This window comes from Podarcis raffonei, chromosome 15 (genome assembly GCF_027172205.1).
Source record: "Podarcis raffonei isolate rPodRaf1 chromosome 15, rPodRaf1.pri, whole genome shotgun sequence".
NCBI lineage: Eukaryota > Metazoa > Chordata > Lepidosauria > Squamata > Lacertidae > Podarcis > Podarcis raffonei.
Window position 1 is genome coordinate 11,554,102 of NC_070616.1, and position 20,404 is coordinate 11,574,505.

Here is a 20,404-nt window from a genome sequence, read left to right on the forward strand (position 1 = left end):
CCTTTACTGCTCTGAGATCTATGGCTGAAGGGTGGTATACAAGTATAAAAATGATGTTTTCTTCTTTGGTGATCACTCTTAGCCGAGTAAGATTGTCTTCCATGAACACAGTGACTGTGGAGGCCGATGATGATACCGTTTTTAAGGATCTGGGTAGCACATTATCTTCTCATGAAGGGTGTTTGCTCAGTTAACCTTCTACATCAGGGTTTCCCAAACTTGGGTCTGTTTTTGGACTACAGTTCCCATCATCCCTGACCACTGGTCCTGCTAGCTAGGGATGATGGGAGTTGTAGTCCAAAAACAGCCAGAGACCCAAGTTTGGGAAACACTGTTCATAATGCCCTTTTAAAAAAGCACTCAGTGCATTTGAAGCATCTGCTGATCTTTAGTAGTTGGAGGAATATCTTTAACATTGCTCCTGGGAATAGATGTAGACCTGGTCACATAATCCTTTTGTTGTTGTTGTTTTAAACACCCCAAGCAATTTGATATTGTCAGCAAACTTGACTGCCTCGCTGGTCACATCTGGATCATGGAGAACAGGATACAGCTAGCTGTTAATCAGGTGATACCACAGTGAAATCAGATGCCCCAAAGGAACATTTTTCCTTTGTTGGAACAGTTTGACCCATGCCTGCAGGGGGAAGATCTTTTGCATTGAATACAAGCCAGTGGTTCAGTGGGGGGAAATTGCATGGCAGTTAAGCTCATTGACTCAGAGGTCCCCCCATCTTTGTCTGCTCTGGACCATTCATGGACAAGTTAAAAAACATAGGTCCCAATTGCAATCCTCAGTTGACTCTACTTCCTATAGCCCTCCATTGGGAGAACAGCTTCTACTATCTTCATCTTGTTGCTTAACTAGCTTACTGAGCCATAAGAAGACCTGTCCTCTTACCCTATAACTGCTGAACGTGCACTTTGTAGACCACAGGGGCCTCGGAAAAGATATAGACCACACTAAGCTGAAGTCTCTCTATTTATTTCACAAGAGATCCACCCACTCATTCTTCTGCTAAACGATAAATGTTGAACTTGCCTTGCAAGCTAAAACAAATGCAGCTACAATTAACTCACCGGAGGAAAGCGAAGATGTTGTCACAGGACGAACTACAGAACTGTGCTACCAGTCTGTGCAGAAACAACACTCAGAAGAATTATTTTTTAGCCCCACTTGAAGAATTAGGGCCCGAAACCGTATTTTCACCAATCAGAAGCTAATGGTTGTCCATGCCTTGTACTGGCCGAGAGAATAAAGATGTATTGGGATCTGTTGCTAGGCGTTTGATGGCAGAAGGGCAATAATTTCGCTCCCAATTATTCAACCATTGCAGCGCCCACATAAGGCTCCCCCACTCTGGGGGGCTTTCAAAATTACACCGTAAACAGCACTGCTCTGGAATAACCTCAACTTCCCAGATGTTGGGACACATTCCCCACTCCAGCAGAACGGTTAAATCTCTTGTTGTGAATTATACACGGGTCGCTTGCTTCTTTTATTTTCTAAACTGCTTAGAATACAATAGACTTTGCTCTGGCTAACAGACAGAACAAATAAAGCAAGAAAACAAAATGTAGATTGCCATTTGCTCATACTTCCTTTATGAACAATCTCTTCCCCCTTAACACACGCATGCACTTTCCAGTTGACTCTTTTTGGAGAGTGGCCTGCCTTTTTGAGGTGCACGTCACTGAATTTGCTTGAAGTTGAACTGCAAGGCAGGAACCAGCTGCAAGTGGCCAGGTTCCCTGGACTGTAGAATGAACGACTGCCGAAGCTCTCTTCGCCAGCTCTTAGGCAGGAAACCTAAAGGGAAGAGGGTGGATAGATAAGAGGACTCTTTACAACCTCAGTGAGTTGTAGGGGATCTTTAAAGTCGAATCCCCCATTTCATGCATCTCCAATAGATGGCCATCCAGCATGTGCTTCAAGACATCCAATAACCAAGAGATCCTCCATCCCTTTTGGGTCATTTTATTCCATTGTTGAACTTTTCTTGCAGTCAAGATGCTGCGTCTGTTGCAAGAGGCCCACCCCACTCATTCTCCCTGCGGGCAACTTAAGTAAATCTAGTCCTGCCCTCCTGGGCAGCAGCAGAGACCAACCTTCACCAATATGGAAACCATTCAGATATTGCAACTTTGCAATCATCCTCAGCATTCTTCAGGCAATTCCTCCGACCTTTCCTGGTCAGACCTTTCCCCCCATTGCCCTGTCTTGAACCTGTTGTAACTGATCTGTACTCTCAAAAGTGTGGGCCCCCAAACAGGACACAGTGCTCCAGAAGAGGTGTAGTGGTTAAGAGCGGTAGTCTCGTAATCTGGGGAACCAGGTTCGCGTCCCTGCTCCTCCACATGCAGCTGCTGGGTGACCTTGGGCTAGTCACACTTCTCTGAAGTCTCTCAGCCCCACTCACCTCACAGAGTGTTTGTTGTGGGGGAGGATGGGAAAGGAGAATGTTAGCCGCTTTGAGACTCCTCCAGGTAGTGATAAAGCGGGATATCAAATCCAAACTCTTCTTCTATTGCAGTAAAATTACTACCTATTCTGACTTGGAAACCATGGCTCTAGGAACTCAAAAACGGCATTAGCCTTCCTCACACCACATGTTCTGCTTGCAAACAACTGCAAGCCTGAGCTCTTGCCTGACATGTTATCATCTCCATCCCTTCCAAGTTCTATGCATCTGGATTTGGCCGGTTGTATGGGGCATCCCCAGGTCTTCCTAGGTTTGAGGCTTTTCCCATTTCTTTTCTCCCTTTTGGGTCTCCCCACCCCAAAATGTGGGAGGCTGTGAAAGAACTGAACTAAAGGATTGGCTCAGAGCTCAAAATAAGTTTGAGAAGAAGGATGCGAGAAGCTCAAGTCACTCCAGCCTAGTCTTGTTTACACAGGGTTGGGCAACCTTTTCAGAGCTGAAGGCCTCATTCACTTGGAGGAAAGTGATCAGGGGCCATGAACCAATGGTGGTGAGTCAAAGCAGTAAAGTGGGTGGAACACCCCTTTTCTCTCCCTTATTCGACTATCACCATTGTCTTCCATTTTGTTTTGTGGAACATAGGGGAGGCATCAAAGGAGATGGAGGGCCAGTAGCAGCTGGAGATTGCCAACCTGTGGTCTACTCTGACAGCAGAAGAGAAAGGGGAAGAGCCGTGGCTCAGTGGTAAAGCAGCTGCTTTTGATGCTAAAGGTTCCAGGTTCAGTTCCCTGAACTGCTGCTAGCCAGGGTAGCCTAAGGAGTTGGTCAGCCCACTTGGTATATATGGCAGCTTCCTATATAGCTCTCCCGACATCTGAGCTGAAGGTCTTTCCTCGGTTCTGTATACCTGAAGGAGCGTCTCCACCCCCATCATTCAGCCCAGACAAAGATCCAACACTGAGGGCCTTCTGGTGGTTCCCTCACTGCGAGAAGTGAGGTTACAGGGAAGCAGGCAGAGGGCCTTCTCAGTAGTGGCGCCCGCCCTGTGGAACCCCCTCCCATCAGATGTCAAGGAAATAAGCAACTATCCTACTTTTAAAAGACACATGAAGGCAGCCCTGTTTAGGGAAGTTTTAATGTTTAATGCTGTGTTGTGTTTTTAATATTCAATTGGGAGCCGCCCAGAGTGGCTGGGGAAACCCAGCCAGATGGGCGGGGTATAAATAAAAGTATTATTATTATTATTATTATTATTATTATTATTATTATTATTATTATTATCCTAATCTTGCTGCCAGCAGTCCAGTTCACTCATGCAAGAGGTATGAGGTGACAGAAAGTACTGGACCACTTCAGACTATAGGGGATGGATAGCAATTTTTTTTAAATGCTCACACTAACAAAAAAAACCCCTCCCTGCAACTAAAAAAATCACAGCAGGCAAAGGACAGGGCTTGAAGCTCTGTCCTTGGTGTGCTAGATTTCTAATTGCAAGGAATCCACTTGCCACATTCTATATTAGGCAGGTTTTGCATCTGGGACCTTAGGGGTATCACCACATGCTCTTAACACTGAACCATTGAACAACCTGAGCTGAGGGAGAAGCCATCAAAAGTTCTCAAGCAGACAATGACTGTGTGCAGACTTCCTCTCCATATGTTTTGGACCACAACTCCCACTAGCCTGAGACCACATGTGCTGGCTGGGGCTGATGAAAGCCATAGTTTAAAACATCTGGAGGGAAGCAGCTTGTGGAAGCTTGCTTTACACCCATCTGCCAGAGGCAGGGAGAAAAAAGCACACACACACACATTCATATAAATTACCTGCAGTTTGGATGTGAATTGATGTAATCTGATTCATCGTTGTCAGAGTCTTCTGTTTTGAGAAAAACATTCCAGGGTTGGTCCAAGACATTTTTGATGTAAAACTCTCCACATGTCTCCCTCCCAATCATGCACTAATTAGCTAGGGGCATGATCTACCACAACTTCGTTCTGCTGAAGTAAAGCGGTCTTGGGCAATTTATCATGTTCATCCTAGGAAAACTTCCCAGATATTTGAGTCCCATAGATGCAATAGCTGACTTCAACCATCAAGCTAAACTGTAGTTCAGTACAGTGGTACCTCAAGTTACAGACGCTTCAGGTTACAGACTCCGCTAACCCAGAAATAATACCTCAGGTTAAGAACTTTGCTTCAGGATGAGAACAGAAATCGTGTGGCGGCAGCAGGAGGCCCCATTAGCTAAAGTGGTACCTCAGGTTAAGAACAGTTTCAGGTTAAGAACAGACCTCCAGAACGAATTAAGTTCTTAACCCGAGGTACCACTGTACAATGCAAACAAGCCATACAGCAATGAGAAGGAATTCAGAAACTTTTAGTTAACCCCAACTTGCCATGTTGCCCAGACCCGAAATGAGGGCTAACACTAACAAAAGTGGTTTAAATGAGCCAGCTTTGGCTTGTTTGAAACAAACAGTAAATGCTAACCATGGTTGGGGTCTAGACAACATAAAACCATGGTTAGCCCAAAGTGGAAGCTTCTGAACTCCTTGCACTTGTGTGGAAGGAAGAGGGAAGGGGCATCGCCAAGGACTCAGGGCACAGACACAAATTTGCCTAAAATTTGCATGTACTAATTTAAATGCACAGATGCAAATTTAGCTCATCTTTCAGAAGGGGAAAAACAAAAATCTGGCTTTTGCTATCAGGGTTTACTGTTACGGGCTGGTAGATCAGTACAATCCGTTCCACAGCTAGAAAGCAGGACAATGCTTTATGTGCAGAGCAGATAGCTCAAGAAAGTTAGCCAAGTCACGCATGACATGCATCATGTCATCAAAGAATTGAGATTGTAGATGATTTCTAAGAGAATTTGCAGCCCATAGTTCACCTGCGATCTGCGAGTGCTTCCATATCTGGATCGTCGTGCTGTTTTCATAGACATCCACATCTGCCAAGACTACAGAAAGGAAAGAGAATCCAGTCAGGGGAGGCAGCTGAAATTATTTGATTATTATTATTACTACATAAAATGTCTCGAAGCAACTTACAATTGTAAAAAGAAACAAGCAAAGAAACAAACAAACAACTGCAAGGACTTAAAATGTCAAACAAGATGAAGATTGCCGGCTGAGCAAATCTCATACAGGTCCTATAGGTAACCGGTTAGGCAACTAGGATTCTGGGGGAAAGAAGCAATGGCTGCTCTGAAACAATTGCATTGAAACAATTGCATTGTTTGTTCGCAGGCTTACTTCCAAACTTCTTTTCTCTCGACCCCATCATAGACTCCTCTGTAATTAATGGCTCTGAGTGCCATTCCTTATGTAGCCAAAATGGCACCACCCACATTCTGGAGGGATGTCTCAGCAGACTTGACCCCATGGAAACCGAAAGAGCAGCCCAACGAGGGCTGAGCATGCTCAGTGGCCCACATTCCCCACCACAACTATCCAGTGCTAGCTGGTTATTGCAGGGGTACGTGTGTAAAACTGGGAGAGGAAGGAGAATGGAGTGTGTGCTGGTGGGCATGGTCATGTGGCTCGCTTGTGAGGGAACCGCCAGAAGGCCCTCGGCATCAAGGCAGAACAATCGGGATGGAGACACTCCTTCAGGTATACTGGGCTGAGGCCGTTTAGGGCTTTAAAGGTCAGCACCAACACTTTGAATTGTGCTCGGAAACATACTGGGAGCCAATGTAGGTCTTTCAAGACTGGTGTTATGTGATTTCGGCGGCCGCTCCCAGTCACCAGTCTAGCTGCCGCATTCTGGATTAGTTGTAGTTTCCGAGTCACCTTCAAAGGTAGCCCCACGTAAAGCGCATTCCAGTAGTCCAAGCGGGAGATAACCAGAACATGCACCACTCTGGTGAGACAGTCCGCGGGCAGGTAGGGTTTCAGCCTGCGTACCAGATGGAGCTGGTAAACAGCTGCCCTGGACACAGAATTGACCTGTGCCTCCATGGAAAGCTGTGAGTTCAAAATGACTCCCAGGCTGTGCACCTGGTCCTTCAGGGGCACAGTTACCCCATTCAGGACAACAAATTATAATCCTTACTAACAAGGCTGGGCTGATGAAATTATGCCTGGTGTTTAGAAAGTGGAGAGATAAACACCCTAGTAAATAGAATTTACCAAGCCCACTGCTTCTTGATGGGCCAGCCACGTTTTGATAAGAGTAGGTATCTTCATCTGAAAGAGGAAATATTTGAGAATCAACATGGCATAAAAAAGAAGCCCAGTTTCGATTAGGTGCTTGGCTGAATGCATATAGGAGGAGGGATGTGGTCGTATCCCCTCGACCCAGCCCCTGGGTGCGCTGAGCACGGTATCTCAGGGACCCTCCACACATCCAAACTGCACACCCTTCATCTGCGTATTCTTGTCTCCTCCACTTACCACTGGATTGCCTTATGAAACTCCCACAGTTGTAATAAATATCTGCAGCGATTGGTTTCCTAGAAGAGGGAAGAAGAGGGAGGGGGCAGGAAATCCTTATGGAGTCAGAGAGAAGGATTTCCACCCAAAGCTCAATATTTTGGCTACCGAAAAGGCACTGTGACTTGCCCAGGAAGCATTTGCTACGCAGCTCCAACATTCATTTATCACTGGCACCGCCATATGAAATACCACAAACAGACTAAAAACACAGTATTACAATAAAGCTGTCAGGCACATCAGCAAGAGCTGGTTGGGAAATAATCTTAGGCCCCAAAGGCCTGTCCGAATAATACAGTTTTTAGAAAAGCGAGCAGGGGTGGCTCCTGGTGAACTTCTATTGGCCAGGAGTTCCACAGGGCACTGTCCTGACAAACTAAAGGCTTGGTCCCTGGTACAGGCCAGTTGAAACTCAGGGGCACGTGAGACCAGTAAAGGTGACCTACCCTCCTGCATTATTGTGCCTGTTTTCTGAGGTGAAGTGCTAAGAAGAATGTAAGAAGAGGCCAGCATCCTGTTCTCACAGTGGCCAACCAGTTGCCCAAGAGCCCTCTCCTCTCCTGCAGTTTCCAGCTGCTGGTATTCAGAAGCAATAGTACCTCCAACTGTGTAGGCTGAGCAGAGCAAACCTGGCTAGCAGCCATTTGTAACCTTTATCTCCATGAATTTGTCTAATCCTCTTGTAAAGCCATCCAAGATGGTGGTGTTGTGAGAGGCAGGAGGCATTGGAAGAGGCCATAGCTGAAATGCTTTCCACCCCAGTGACAACGCCAAGCATTTTGAGACTCTCTGGGCCAAAGAAATACAGTTTTTTGATGGACCACTCTTTCCATCTGACCCTAGAAGCCTTCCGAAGGAAGCCGCTTCCAGAAGACCTCCTAGGGGGCACAAAAAGATTGTGGGAACAGTTTGATAAATATTCATGTAGGGCAGTTTAGGGGCTAGTTTTGGGTGTGAAGCTACTGGATATTTTTTACCAGAGCTTTATGCTCCCTTCAGTATTGATGTACATTAAAGGAACTGCTAATTTGGGTCGATTTGGTTTTTTTAAACGTTACGTTGTAGCGACATTATACTTTTCATTATGTACCCTTATGGTACTACTGAATTTAGACTGTGAACCATAGAATCATAGACGTGGAAGAGTTGGAAGGGGTACCTGAGCATCATCTAGTCCAACCCCACGCAATGCAGGTATATGCAGCTGCCCCATACAGGAGCAACCTTGGCATTATCAGCGCCATGCTCTAACCTTTAATTTGAATTCAGCCTGATCTTTTATTTCCCTTCTCTTCCCTCCCCCTCCCCTTTTATGAAGATCACCCGCTCTGAGACCCCACAGCTAATTCTCACCTGGCCTCCTCGCTGGCCCAAGTAGGACCAATTCAGCCAGCTAGCCCTGGGGATTATCTAATTGATTTTTGATTTTTATTGTTATTTATGTTTTTATACTGTGTTTTATGCTGCTTTTATAATTAAGTGTTTTAAATTTGTTGTTAGCTGCGCTGAATGGGGAAGGGCGGAATATAAATAAAAAATTATTATTATTATAACCAACTGAGCTATGTCGAGCGCAGAGGCATTTGTGGAATTTATTATAAGAAGGTATTGGCTATGACCAAGATTTCACGTGGCCCATGTAGGGGGGAAAAACCGGAGTCCGCTGTACCTAAGAGATAAGGAGAGTTTCAAAATAAGCAAAACACCCTCCCCTCCTGCCCCCAAAGCCTACTGCAATCCTGGACTTACACATATGCAGGATCTTGCTCCATTTGCAGCACTGAAAGTACAATTGAGTGACCGTTAGTTCGAAGGCCATGCACAACATCGAGATAAAATTCAGAAGACTGTGCTGAGGTTTCCTCTCCCAATCCCAGTGGTGCTGGGACCAAAGTATATGGCAGAGAATGGAGAGATGAGTTCATCCAACAAGCCCTCGCACACAGGGTGAGGAAACAAGATGGCAAGGGAGAGGGGACAGGACAGGGCAGTGAGAGAGTTGGGGCAATGCTTCTCTTGCGCAGAAGGATTCTGCTTCAGGTTCTGGCTCATTCTCCTCCCATGCTCAGTGGCAGCGGCGCTGGAAGGGGGAAAACGGGACACTCTCGGATGAAATCAGAAGCTGGGATAGCTTCTGTAATTCTGTGCATGTTCGGGGAAAATAGGGACACTTGATGGGTTGACTCATGAAACAGCAGGGCTCAGTTTATGGGGAAAGGGATACCCTTCATGGGTATTCCATCTTCTGATTGCACACACCAGTTTTGGAGAAATCATGGCCTCTTATAGTCTCTTGGAAACAGTGGCCGAAGGGGGCTAGATTCCCTCTAGCTCTCTGAAATTCACCCAGCACCAGTCAGTGCTCAAATCACAGCATCCATTTCCTTTACCTGCGATATGCTGAAATAGCGCCACTTACCTTTTTCAATATTTTGATACCTGGGCTCAGGGCAGGCTTCTGAAAAGAAAAACCATGACTGGGTGTGATGAAGTTCTGCCTGTTTCAGCCTGTGTTTGGCATGCGTTCATTCATAATTCCACCTCGCCCAATTTCAACATTTATTGTTCTGGCACAACATATGGACAAAAGTATTTTATGCGAATGCATGCATTTGTCAACATTTTGTTTATCCTAAAATACGCCTTTGAGATTCACTTGGGTACTTCAGTACTAAAAGAAAAGAAAAAAAGGCAAAATATGGAAAGTGCAAAATCTGAAGAATGGTTCCATTCAATTTTGAACATTAATCCCCAAAGTCAGTGAGATCTGTGGGTCTTTCCTCCTCCCAGACCTTTTTTTAAAAAAATCTGGATCAACAGGCTGCTGAGTGATTTTGAGTTTGAGTGGCACTTGTCAAGCATTAAAACTGCTTGGAGATTTTCAAAGCAATAAGCAGGTATGGTTTCAAATTAGATGGGCATTATTGGTGTGTTGACATTCTTGCATTGCAGAGGGTTGGGCTATATGAGTCTCGGGGTCCCTTCCAACTCTACAAATCTATAATGAGAAATCAAAAAAGAGTTTTGCTCCCCATCATTTCCCTAACAAGCTAAATTTGAAATGCTACAACGTCACCACCCTCCTGAGGGTATCGTGGAGAATGAGTTGGGGAGGGAAGTGTTCCCTCTCTGACCCCAGAAATATCTGCCAGCCATGTGTCGCTCTCTTCACAGGCTGCTCTATGAGGTCTCCCCAGTACAGGCCTGTGGAACCTGTGGCCCTCCAGATGTTAGGATCATAGAATCGGAAGGGACCCAGTGGATAATCTAGTCCAGCGCTCTGCAATAATAATAATAATAATAAATAACAACAACAACAACAACAACAACAACAACAACAACAATAATAATAATAATTTTTATTTGTATCCCGCCCTCCCCGGCCAAAGCCAGGCTCAAAGCGGCTAGCAACAGGTAAAAACAGCAGAGTGTACATAAAACCGCACAGTCAATTAATTAAAATACATTCTATAATCAATTCAGAATCAAATTAACGGCAACCATGGGGTTCTATGAAGATTACAGAAGGAGAGAGGGGGTCAGACTGTGCCTTGGGCATAGCAGGAATATGGAGCTGTCTCTTCTGGGGATCAAACCTGCAACCTTGGGGTTATCGGCACCATGTTCTAACCAACCCCATCTCCCATCAGGCATCTTGCCCAATATTCAGGGATGGTGGGAATTGTGGTCTAGCAACATCAGCCCTGTCTAGGAAAGTTTTTGATGTTTGATTCTATGTTTGATATTCTGTTGGGAGCCGCCTAGAGTGGCTGGGGAAACCCGCCCAAATGGGTGGGGTATAAGTATTATCATTATAATTATTATTATTATTTATTATTATTATTATTTGGAGAGCCACAAGCTCACTGCCCCTGCAGCTTTGCTTCAGGCAACATTCAAGGTCTATGATGAATATTCCTGAACATAAATCTCAATTTTTATGCATATTCTGTATTGCTTTGCAATGCAAACCACTGCTTGCTTCCAGAGGTAGTATTCCCTAATGCTACTACCCTCAGTATCTTAGCTGAATTGCGTACATGCTTGCTTTCAAGTGATGTGGATGTTGGTTTTAGCCACTCCTCCTGTGGCTTCTCTATATTGTTTAACCAGTTTCTCCTCGTCACCCTTTGCGAACCACAGTTCCCAGGATACTTTGGGGGAAGCCATGCCTGTTCAAAGTGGCATGATACAGCTTTAAACGTGTGGTGCGGAGGTCGCCAAAATGGGCTTTTCATGTGGCCTGTTTCACAGAACACGCCAGCATCACGACACTATTGGACTTACACGCTTTAAAAGCCCATCAGTTCCAGACAGAGAATATTGAAGCCTATGCCTGAGTTTAGTCTGGCTCACAGGGCCTTTTCAGGTCCTGTTAAATGAGTAAGAATACTTACGAAGGTGACTTGGAAGGGCCAGATCTTTGCTTCTTATGCTAAAATATAGAGGGACATATTTAGAAACAGAGGAAGAATACGAGAAAGCAAGGAATGCTAGATCGTGGCGTGCCCAAGCCTACCCAACTGCTTAGACTGGGTGCTTGGCCAGGCAGATGGTAGCTGGCCACAGGACCTTTTCAGCAGTGGTACCTGGTTTCTAAATTAAGGTTACCAGATTTTTTTCAAAGAATCTGAGGACACTTTTTTTTTTTTGAAAAGAGGGGGGGAAAGTTATTTTTAAAAGTTTTTGTTTTTTGTTTTAAAAAATAAGTAATATCTTCTCTTCTGTGGGCAGTTGGCCAGGTGGCTGGGCACTCTCGCTCCTGGCTCAATTTGGGTTGCGGGGGGGGGGTGTCAGCGGTTCCCCCAGTTGACGTGCCGGGTGTCCCTGGTTCCCCCTTGGCAGTGGCAGCAGCAGTCTCAGCAGCCCGGAGCCAGCCTGGTAGCGCAGTTGGCTCTGGCTGGCTTCAGGAGCTGCTCGCTGCCGTGTCGTCCACCATTTTGCCTCGCCGGAAGTCCCCATACGATGTATAACCAATCATACAACATCCATTCCCTACTAATAAATCTACTTTCCTTCCAGTAGCACCTTAAAGACCAACTAAGTTAGTTCTTGGTATGAGCTTTCGTGTGCATGCACACTTCTTCAGATACACTCTTTCGTGCATGCACACGAAAGCTCATACTTCTTCAGATACACTCTTTCGTGCATGCACACGAAAGCTCATACCAAGAACTAACTTAGTTGGTCTTTAAGGTGCTACTGGAAGGGAAAAAAAATTTTTTGTTTTGACTATGGCAGACCAACACGGCTACCTTTCTGTAATAAATCTACGACACTTAAAATATAAATCCGGGGACATTAAATGAAATCCGGGGACATTCTGGGGACGGATTTTGTCCGGGGACAGATTTGTAAATCCGGGGACTGTCCTCAGGAAACAGGGACATCTGGTAACCATATTCTAAATGGGGAGGGAGAGAGGAGGAGAGAACCATATTCAATACCCTAAGCGCCCACTGGGGTCAAAATGAAATAAATGCATCAGGCAGATGGAGCACGATCTCTTTCAGAGGCTGCCAAAGCAGCCTGACCTACCTTCGTCCTGGCATGTCACATGGGATTTTTGGACAGTCATGTCTCGACACTGAAAACAGACAGGAGAGATAGAGACAACAAGTAGTCACGCCTTTGGAGGGGAAAGATTCAAATGCTGCTAACTACATCAATGCAGAAATGCCGTTTCTGCTACCGCCAAAAGAAGGAGGTGATGCCTGGGACTGGTTGGATGCAGAGGGATGGTGAAAGGAACCAGCTGGGAATTCCCCAGGGGAAGAAGGCTCAGAGCCTGGGGAATGGTGGTGGGACAGGGGAGAAGAGGGAGAAGACTTGGAAGAGGAGGTGTCAGAAGCTGAAGAGGTAACAGGGCTTAGTGAGCGGGGAGAGTCTGTGGCAGAGAGCAGTGCAGAATCAGAGGCAGACTCAGAGATGGGCCAAGAGGCAGAGATGAGTCAGGCTGGTGAAGAACCACAGGCAGGACCGGATTTAGGTTTGATGAGGCCCTAAGCTACTGAAGGTTGTGGGGCCCTTTATATGTCCAGCTGACGTTCGTCAACAACAAATTGTTGCTGTTTTTTGTGTTGAATATATGCTATGTGGTAATTTATGGACCTAATAGGTATCTAAAGCCATTTGTACATAACAAAATATGTATTTTATCAAAGTAATTGTTGAACTTATATTTTGGAAATGTACATCCAGGTTACTTTTCCTTTAATTTTTGGGGGGCTCCCAAGAGAGTGGGCCCTAAGCTATAGCTTGTTTAGCTTATACATCAATTCAGCACTAATCACAGGTGTCTCCCCCTCCTGCTGTGACCAGCTTCATTCTGCCCTTGCATCCCAGAACCAGAAGAGGCATGAAAAGGGCGGAGGAGAGGTTGGCTGCACGCAGGCACCGTCTCCAAATGCTTGGAACAAACCCTTGAGAGATGAGGAGCTTGTCGCAGCAGGAGCGGGAGAAACTCATGACTCTTCACCAGCCCAACTCGTCTCCGCTTCTCGGCCTCCCTCCTTCTACTCTCCTGCTTCAGCTTCTGCCGCTGATTCTGGACTTCTCTCCATCACAGACAGAGAAGTGGAGACAACCACCCGATGGTAAACTCTCTAATCCTGGACTAAGCTGGCTAACTGCATCATCCTTCAAAATGGAACATGGTTTCCAAAGACCACATATCAGGTACAACGCACAATCACCTATATGGATCCACTTTGGGATCCAGTGGGAGTTAACTCAAAAGAACACACTTATACCTCTCTCACCACCGAAGAAACACAAGTGAATAGCAGAGAACCTACACAAACGACGCTGACACAAAACCCCACATATATTAAGTAAAATAGAAACATCACCACCCGACCCCACCCCACTCATCTTTCCCCCTCCACCTTTCCCCCCTTTTTCTTCCTAATGTCTCAACAAATGAGAGTGATCTGTAAAAAATGTTACTTGAAAAAGAGAGAGAGAGAGAGAGACATTGCACATACTTTTGAAAACCAAGAAAATATTTAATAATAAAAAAACAAAAACAGGGGGGAAAGAACACACTTACTCGAATGGGAGCGGGCCGCCTCAAACCTCTGCTGCTCTGCATAACTGAAAAGATACGGGGAGAATCTTTGGTGTTTAGTTTTCAACATTTTGCCGCCGAGGACTGCATTCCCTTCATTATGTGCAAAGATGTGGGAGAAATTCAACTTAAAGTTGACAGAATATGCACAACTTGCAGACTTAACATATAGAATAAGAGAGCAAGAAGAACATACGTTTAAAGAAGACTGGAAAACGTTTATTGAATATATGGAAAATAATTGAGTGCAGCTGAAAACGCTGGCAGCTTTAAGATAAATTTGACAGCGTAAATCATTTTTGATGGACGCAATAATGGAAAACCGATTCGTATAGTTTTTGTAAAATATCCAGGGAGAGAAGATATGCAAAATGAACCATGGAAAGAGAAGAAGGGAAGTCATTGATGTCATTTAAGTATGTAAAACGTTTATCTGAAATTGTAAAACAGAAAATTTAATAAAAATCATGTTAAAAAAAATATGTGGGAGAAATTCAGTTCAGTTCATGTTTAAAGGCAAATGTATCAAATTCACACTTTCAGAAAAATATGATTATTCCTGCATTGCAAGCGACCTTTGGGATGCATTCCAACTCAACAATTTGATGCTTCTATGAGAACCGAAACACAGCCATCCTTTGAAATTCCTACTTCTCCAAATTTTGCAAATGCAGTTCTCTCACAAATGTCTACACATTATATTAGGGGGAAATGTGCTTAGCAATTAGCATATTATTGGAAATAACATAAAAAATGTGCCACATCAGGAGAAACTGCTTACAAAGGCGTATTCGTTAGGAAAAATTCACAACAAAATGCTGAAGAATTTTCATGAAGGTGTTTTAAAGAAAAGATCGCAAATTGCTGCAGAAATCTGAAGAAATGGTTAAGGTTGGGCAGGTCACCCCTTCTCTCTCTGCCACCCCCCCCAATATGAAATTAGGCAGCATGCCAGCTATGGCTTTTAAGACACCAGTTTGCGCATCCCTGGCCATTGGCCACATGAGCTGGAGTCTGATAGTGGGAAGGCCACAGGCTTCCCCATCCCTGAATGAGAGAAAGCAGAGCTGACCTCAGTTATGGAGTAGACTGCTGCAATATGCCCTCTGTGGGGCTGCCCCTGGAGACTGTTTGAAAACGTCAACTAGTGCAGGACGTAGAACACTAATGTTAGAACTCAAAGCACACATTGCACCAATTCTGTGCTGTTTACACTGCCTACCAATTTGCTTCCAGACAGAATTTAAGGCACTGGTTTGGGACACCTTCAGATTGGTGTTTTGCCGGAAAATAATAATAATAATAATAATAATAATAATAATAATAATAATAATAATAATAATATATTTATAACCCACACAAAAGGGACGCGGGTTGCGCTGTGGGTTAAACCACAGAGCCTAGGACTTGCCGATCAGAAGGTTGGCGGTTCGAATCCCCGCAACGGGGTGAGCTCCTGTTGCTCAGTCCCTGCTCCTGCCAACCTAGCAGTTTGAAAGCACGTCAAAGTGCAAGTAGATAAATAGGTACCGCTCTGGCGGGAAGGTAAACGGTGTTTCTGTGCGCTGCTCTGGTTCGCCAGAAGCGGCTTAGTCATGCTGGCCACATGATGCGGAAGCTGTACGCTGGCTCCCTCAGCCAATAAAGCGAGATGAACGCCGCAACCCCAGAGTCGTCCGCGACTGGACCTAACGGTCAGGGGTCCCTTTACCTTTACCTTTATATCCCACCCATCCGGCTGGGTTTCCCCAGACACTCTGGGTGGCTTCCAACAAAATATTAAAATACAATAATTAATCAAATAGTAAAGGCTTCCCTAAACAGGGCTGCCTTCAGATGTCTCCTGAAAGTCAGATAGTTGTTTATTTCTTTGACATCTGATGTCCTTGATGCAATAATAGCACATTAGTTGTGGGTTGTACTGGAACTTCCAGACATAATTCTGCTTCTTTAGCTGTTCTGGGATGCTTTGTAATGTCACTGAATTATTGCCATCTGGAGGGGCCCTCTTGCACCATAGTGCAACAACAACAAAAATCCGAAACATTTCCGATATTTAATTTATATGCCGCTGGCTTGTAATAAAACCTCTTAAGCAGTCTGTGTTTGGTTAATGTGCGGCTTCCCTGAGGTCACTGTTACTGCTCCTCAGCTCGGGGATGGTTTTAGTAAACTGTTTGATTTTATTAAACTTTTTTACATGCCGACTTGGGAAAGCTAAGGCAGGGTAGAAAACTCTGGCCCAAAACCTGTACTGCCTTGCAGCTATACTCATTTATGAGAAAGGCTTTCTTGAGGAACAATCTGGACCTGTTGCCTTGTGGGATATCTTTGGGAAAATAAAAGGTTAAAGAGTGAATTTGGAGTGGATGGCATCTTGTACGCCCACTTCTGGCAACTCCTGCAGCCAAGCTGGTGCCGAACGTATGGCTCTGCTTTCCTTTGGACCACATCAGCGAGGCTGAGAGGGGCGTCTTGTTATCCGGGCAGCCCACACTGCATACACACTGCCCAGGCTTACGCCCCAGAGAGAAATAAGAGAATCAGACATGCAATGGTGATCAGCTACTTACTGATTCCTCTGACTGTCCAGGCCTGTCTGCTCCTGTCTCCCTCCTACAAGGAGGAGAGAGAGAAACACAAACATTTGTGAGCTAAAATTATACAAAAGGTGGGAGTGGGGGAAACTAACATAGCATGGTCCAGAGCAAAAAGTTATCATTTGTCAAGAGAAGATGAAAAGGGGGAAATCAGGGTCATTCTAAGGTTGTGTGCGGTAGGTGCATTTGCAGAGTGTGGTTGGTGGGGCAGTATCACTGTGCCCATTTTACAGATAGGCAAAACTGAGGTTGAGCAACAGTGGTTTCGTCAACACATATGCTTAAGGTGTCTAATCCTGCGCACTAATTTCCAACTGCACCATTTCCCAACAATTGTGTCCAACAACACACACACACAAAAACTGTAACCTTCTCTTTGTGGCCATAGATGAGGCCCGTTTTTCACAATGTGTTGGGGACTTATATAAAGAGGGGAAAGCCTCTAAACACGGATCCAGACCCGTGTTTCAAAGCTAAGCCTTACCTGTCCGTTGGCACTTCATGCACATGCTGACCAAGGCTCCTAAGAACATCAAGGAGAAGGCGCCCCAAATCAGCTCCACTTGGCTCATAGCTCGATCTTGCCACAGCTACAACCTTGAAAATGTAAGAGCAAGGTGGGTGGACAACTCAAACCACAACACTTGTACCTCCCCTATTCCAGCTGCACAGAAGCAGACAAAGACTACCATACGCTCCAACATTTCTCCAATGAAAATAGGGACGCCCCATTCCATAATTATGTTTTTTCTATTTATACTCCACACATCTTACTGGGTTGTCCCAGCCACTCTGGGCGGCTTCCAACATAAAAACATAATAAAACATTAAACTTTTTTTTTTAAAAAAACCCTTCTCAATTCAGGATTGCCTTCAGATGAATTGGGGGTCGGATAACTCCAAATCCTCCAACATTTCTCCCATGAAAATAGGGACATTCTAAGGAAAAGCGGGACATTCCAGGATCAAAACAGAACTTGGGATGGCTTCTCTAAATCAGGGATGTCCTGGGAAAACAGGGACACTTGGAGGGTCTGGACTATGCCTGTGTGTAACCTTCTGCTCCTCTCACTTCAACCCTCTGCTGGCACTGGGAGACAGTGGAGCAGGAGGAGGAGATATGGAAGCCCTTGACTCTCCACCAGCCTGACCTCTCTCTCCCTTCTCCTGCCTCTGAGTCTTGGGTTCCCCCAAGGAATCCTGGGAGCTGTAGTTTGTTAAAGACACTGGGAATTTTAACACTGTGAAGGGGTAAACACCAGTCCCCAGGATTCTCTGGGGGAAGTCATAAGCTATAAATGTGCATTAAATTATGCTTTCAGTGTAGGGTGTGGAACCACCCTTTACAATGCACATTACTACCTGAAGAGGGAGGTCTCCCCCACGGCCTTCACGCCCGGAGTCAAACGCTATCCAAATGCATCACATTCCCACCCAATTCGAACTTGGCTTGGATATTTGAAGGGAACAAAGCAACTCACGAGGCCTTGGCTCACCAAGCAAGGAGGAAAAGCTGGAGACTGTTGCTCAGACAACTTCTCGTGCTGCCATTGGAAAGTCTAGAATCATAGGCCTGGGGTGACCGGAAACATTGAGAGCCAGCCCTCATGGGATGCTGATCACTGGATCCCTCTAGTTAATAGAATCATGGAGTTGCAAGAGATCTGGGTTGTCTAGTCCAACCCCCTGCAATCTCAACATGCTGTCTCCCATCCAATTTGAAACCATACCAGACCCTGCTTCGCTTTGCAAGTGTGCTAGCTGTTTTATCGCTGCACCACTAGGAGCTAGTGTCATCTAAGCTGACTGGCAACAGCTTTCCTGGATTTCAGATGGAAGATGTTCTCAGGCCTGACTGGAGATACTGGAGCTCTTCCACTGAGTCCGCAGCCAGTCCTTCCCTCACTCCCAATCCTCCCTAACTCCACCAGTACAATAAAAGACTAATAGGTTTTAACATGTGAATAAAATAAAAAAAGGGAGAAGCAGTTACTCTCTCTTGGGGATGTAACCACTGGCGTGGTTTGCAGACTAAATCCAACATCTCTTCTTCTCTCTCTCCTCTGCTGCTCACCTGGAATTATCTCCCAATTTACCTGAGCAACGCTGCATCGCTGACATCCATCTATCCATCCCATTCTTCAGAACCCACCTTTCCTGAGTGACTTTTGCTACAGCTCCCTCACGCCTAAATCCAGCCAGAGTACATGCACCCAGAAGCTGGTGGGAATTGTAGTGCAAAACGTCCAAGGGCACCAAGTTGGTGGAGGTCAGCCAATAGTGTCCCGGGAGAGGGAATGGCCTGGTTATTGGACACAAGCCAGAAGAGGAGCCCTCCTGCTAGCGGGGAAGGGTGTGCGCCATTATATGGCACCTTTTTGTTGCGATTCCCACCTTGTAACGAATAAAGGCTCAGCTTGGTGGCATATTTTTCGATTTTAACTGCCTAACAGATAGCCTCTCATCTAAGTTCAGTTTTCACCAGGAAAGAAGGAGAGAGATTCAAGGATATTGTAGGCTGGCGGTAGAGAGAGAGATATTAATGGGATAGAAGGAGAGCAAGGGTGAGAACCCAGGTAGATAGATGATAGATAGATAGATAGATAGATAGATAGATAGATAGATAGATAATTTATTACGGTCGGAGACCAGCTTATAAAACACACTTGGGGGTACAGTCACAGAAGGAAAACAAACAATTAAAACAGTGTACAGCAATAAATTTAAAAATTATAAATGCAATAAGCGTATAGACACTTAAAACTTTAAGACAAACTACCGCAGGGAGCTGCACCAGAGTCACCCATGGAACCGAGTTTGGGGATTTTCTTAACAAACTAGTTTGAGTCCTGAGATGGTCTGCGCACAGAATCTGGCGACCATCCTAGAAGCTATTCATGCAGAGGAATGAAATAAGGTCTTAGCGGGTGACTGCTCGGACTGACAAATTAATAGCCCTAAATTAGTCTTTCGCCCAAAAGGTTCCCCCATTTCTCCGAGAACCCAGAAGTGAAGTGTCTGGAGTTGAGGAAGGAGGCGCAAAAGTGAGAAGGCAGCTGAAGGCAGCCCTACCTTCTGGCTCCAGTTGCTCTCAGGAGCTGCAGCTGATCCTTTCCCCTCCGGCCATCTCCCCTCACTCACTCTTCTCTGCAGAAAGAGCTGACCTCAATGTGGTCACTAGCTCACAGAGACGGTGAGCAGACCTCTCGCTTCCTGTTCCCCTACGTGAGTCACCAAACCCAGCATCCGGCAGCCGGGCTCGGACGCGGCCCTCTCATCAAACCACAAGACCAAAAGCAGAGCCGTGGGCTGGAACGCCTGCTCGTCACATTCAGGCCAACCGCTCAGCCAAACCTGGGAAAAGGCTGGCTTAAATCCTACAGGTTGACTTGGAGGAATATCGGAGAGGCAGACCACCCAGATCAGCTAGCTCACTGCTGCCCACAATAATTGGTAGTGGCTCCACGGGGTTTGGGGTAAGTCAACCTGGATAGCTCAGTTCATTAGAGCATGGTGCTGATGATAACAAGGTTGCAGGTTCGATCCCTGTATGGGTAAAAAGGTAAAGGTAAAGGGACCCCTGACCATTAAGTCCAGTTGTGACCGACTCTGGGGTTGCGGGGCTCATCTCGCTTTATTGGCTGAGGGAGCCGGCGTACAGTTTCCGGGTCATGTGGCCAGCATGACTAAGCCACTTCTGGCGAACCAGAGCAGCGCACGGAAACGCCGTTTACCTTCCCGCCGGAGCGGTACCTATTTATCTACTTGCACTTTGACATGCTTTCGAACTGCTAGGTTGGCAAGAGCAGGGACTGAGCAACGGGAGCTCACCCCGTCGCGGGGATTCGAACCGCCGACCTTCTGATCGGC

General features: G+C 45.7%; 1 protein-coding gene across 6 annotated transcripts; it reads right to left on the minus strand.

Moving 5' to 3' along the window:
• Positions 1–848: 848 nt before the first annotated feature.
• On the minus strand, positions 849–19,921 carry LAT2 (linker for activation of T cells family member 2). 6 transcript variants are annotated; one of them, XM_053366994.1, is made up of 13 exons: positions 19,607–19,921; positions 17,019–17,131; positions 16,508–16,550; positions 13,917–13,960; positions 12,404–12,452; positions 11,263–11,300; positions 9,285–9,323; positions 8,615–8,645; positions 6,827–6,885; positions 6,563–6,619; positions 5,320–5,388; positions 4,250–4,301; positions 849–1,810 (listed from the first exon to the last, which is right to left on the minus strand). In XM_053366994.1, exons 2-13 carry the CDS (start codon positions 17,104–17,106, stop codon positions 1,798–1,800), a joined length of 582 nt encoding a protein of 193 aa, XP_053222969.1. In that variant the 5' UTR covers positions 17,107–17,131; positions 19,607–19,921; the 3' UTR covers positions 849–1,797. The 6 variants fall into 6 exon arrangements, with proteins under 6 accessions (XP_053222969.1, XP_053222965.1, XP_053222964.1 ...); XM_053366992.1 differs by lacking the exons at positions 849–1,810; positions 4,250–4,301 and having other exon boundaries at positions 5,174–5,388; positions 6,563–6,885; XM_053366990.1 differs by lacking the exons at positions 16,508–16,550; positions 17,019–17,131; positions 19,607–19,921 and having other exon boundaries at positions 4,250–4,298; positions 6,563–6,885; positions 13,917–14,765.
• Positions 19,922–20,404: the final 483 nt, after the last annotated feature.

Excerpts from the sequence above, each read along its gene's own strand:
- LAT2 (XM_053366988.1), bottom strand. The coding sequence starts at position 14,346 with ATGACATCAATGACTTCCCTTCTTCTCTTTCCATGGTTCATTTTGCAT. Across the intron at positions 9,324-11,262 it reads GGCCCTTCCAAGTCACCTTC|AAGCCTGCCCTGAGCCCAGG; the intron begins GTAAGTATTCTT and ends TTTTCTTTTCAG. Across the intron at positions 5,389-6,562 it reads ATCAAGAAGCAGTGGGCTTG|TCTTGGCAGATGTGGATGTC; the intron begins GTAAATTCTATT and ends TCCTTTCTGTAG.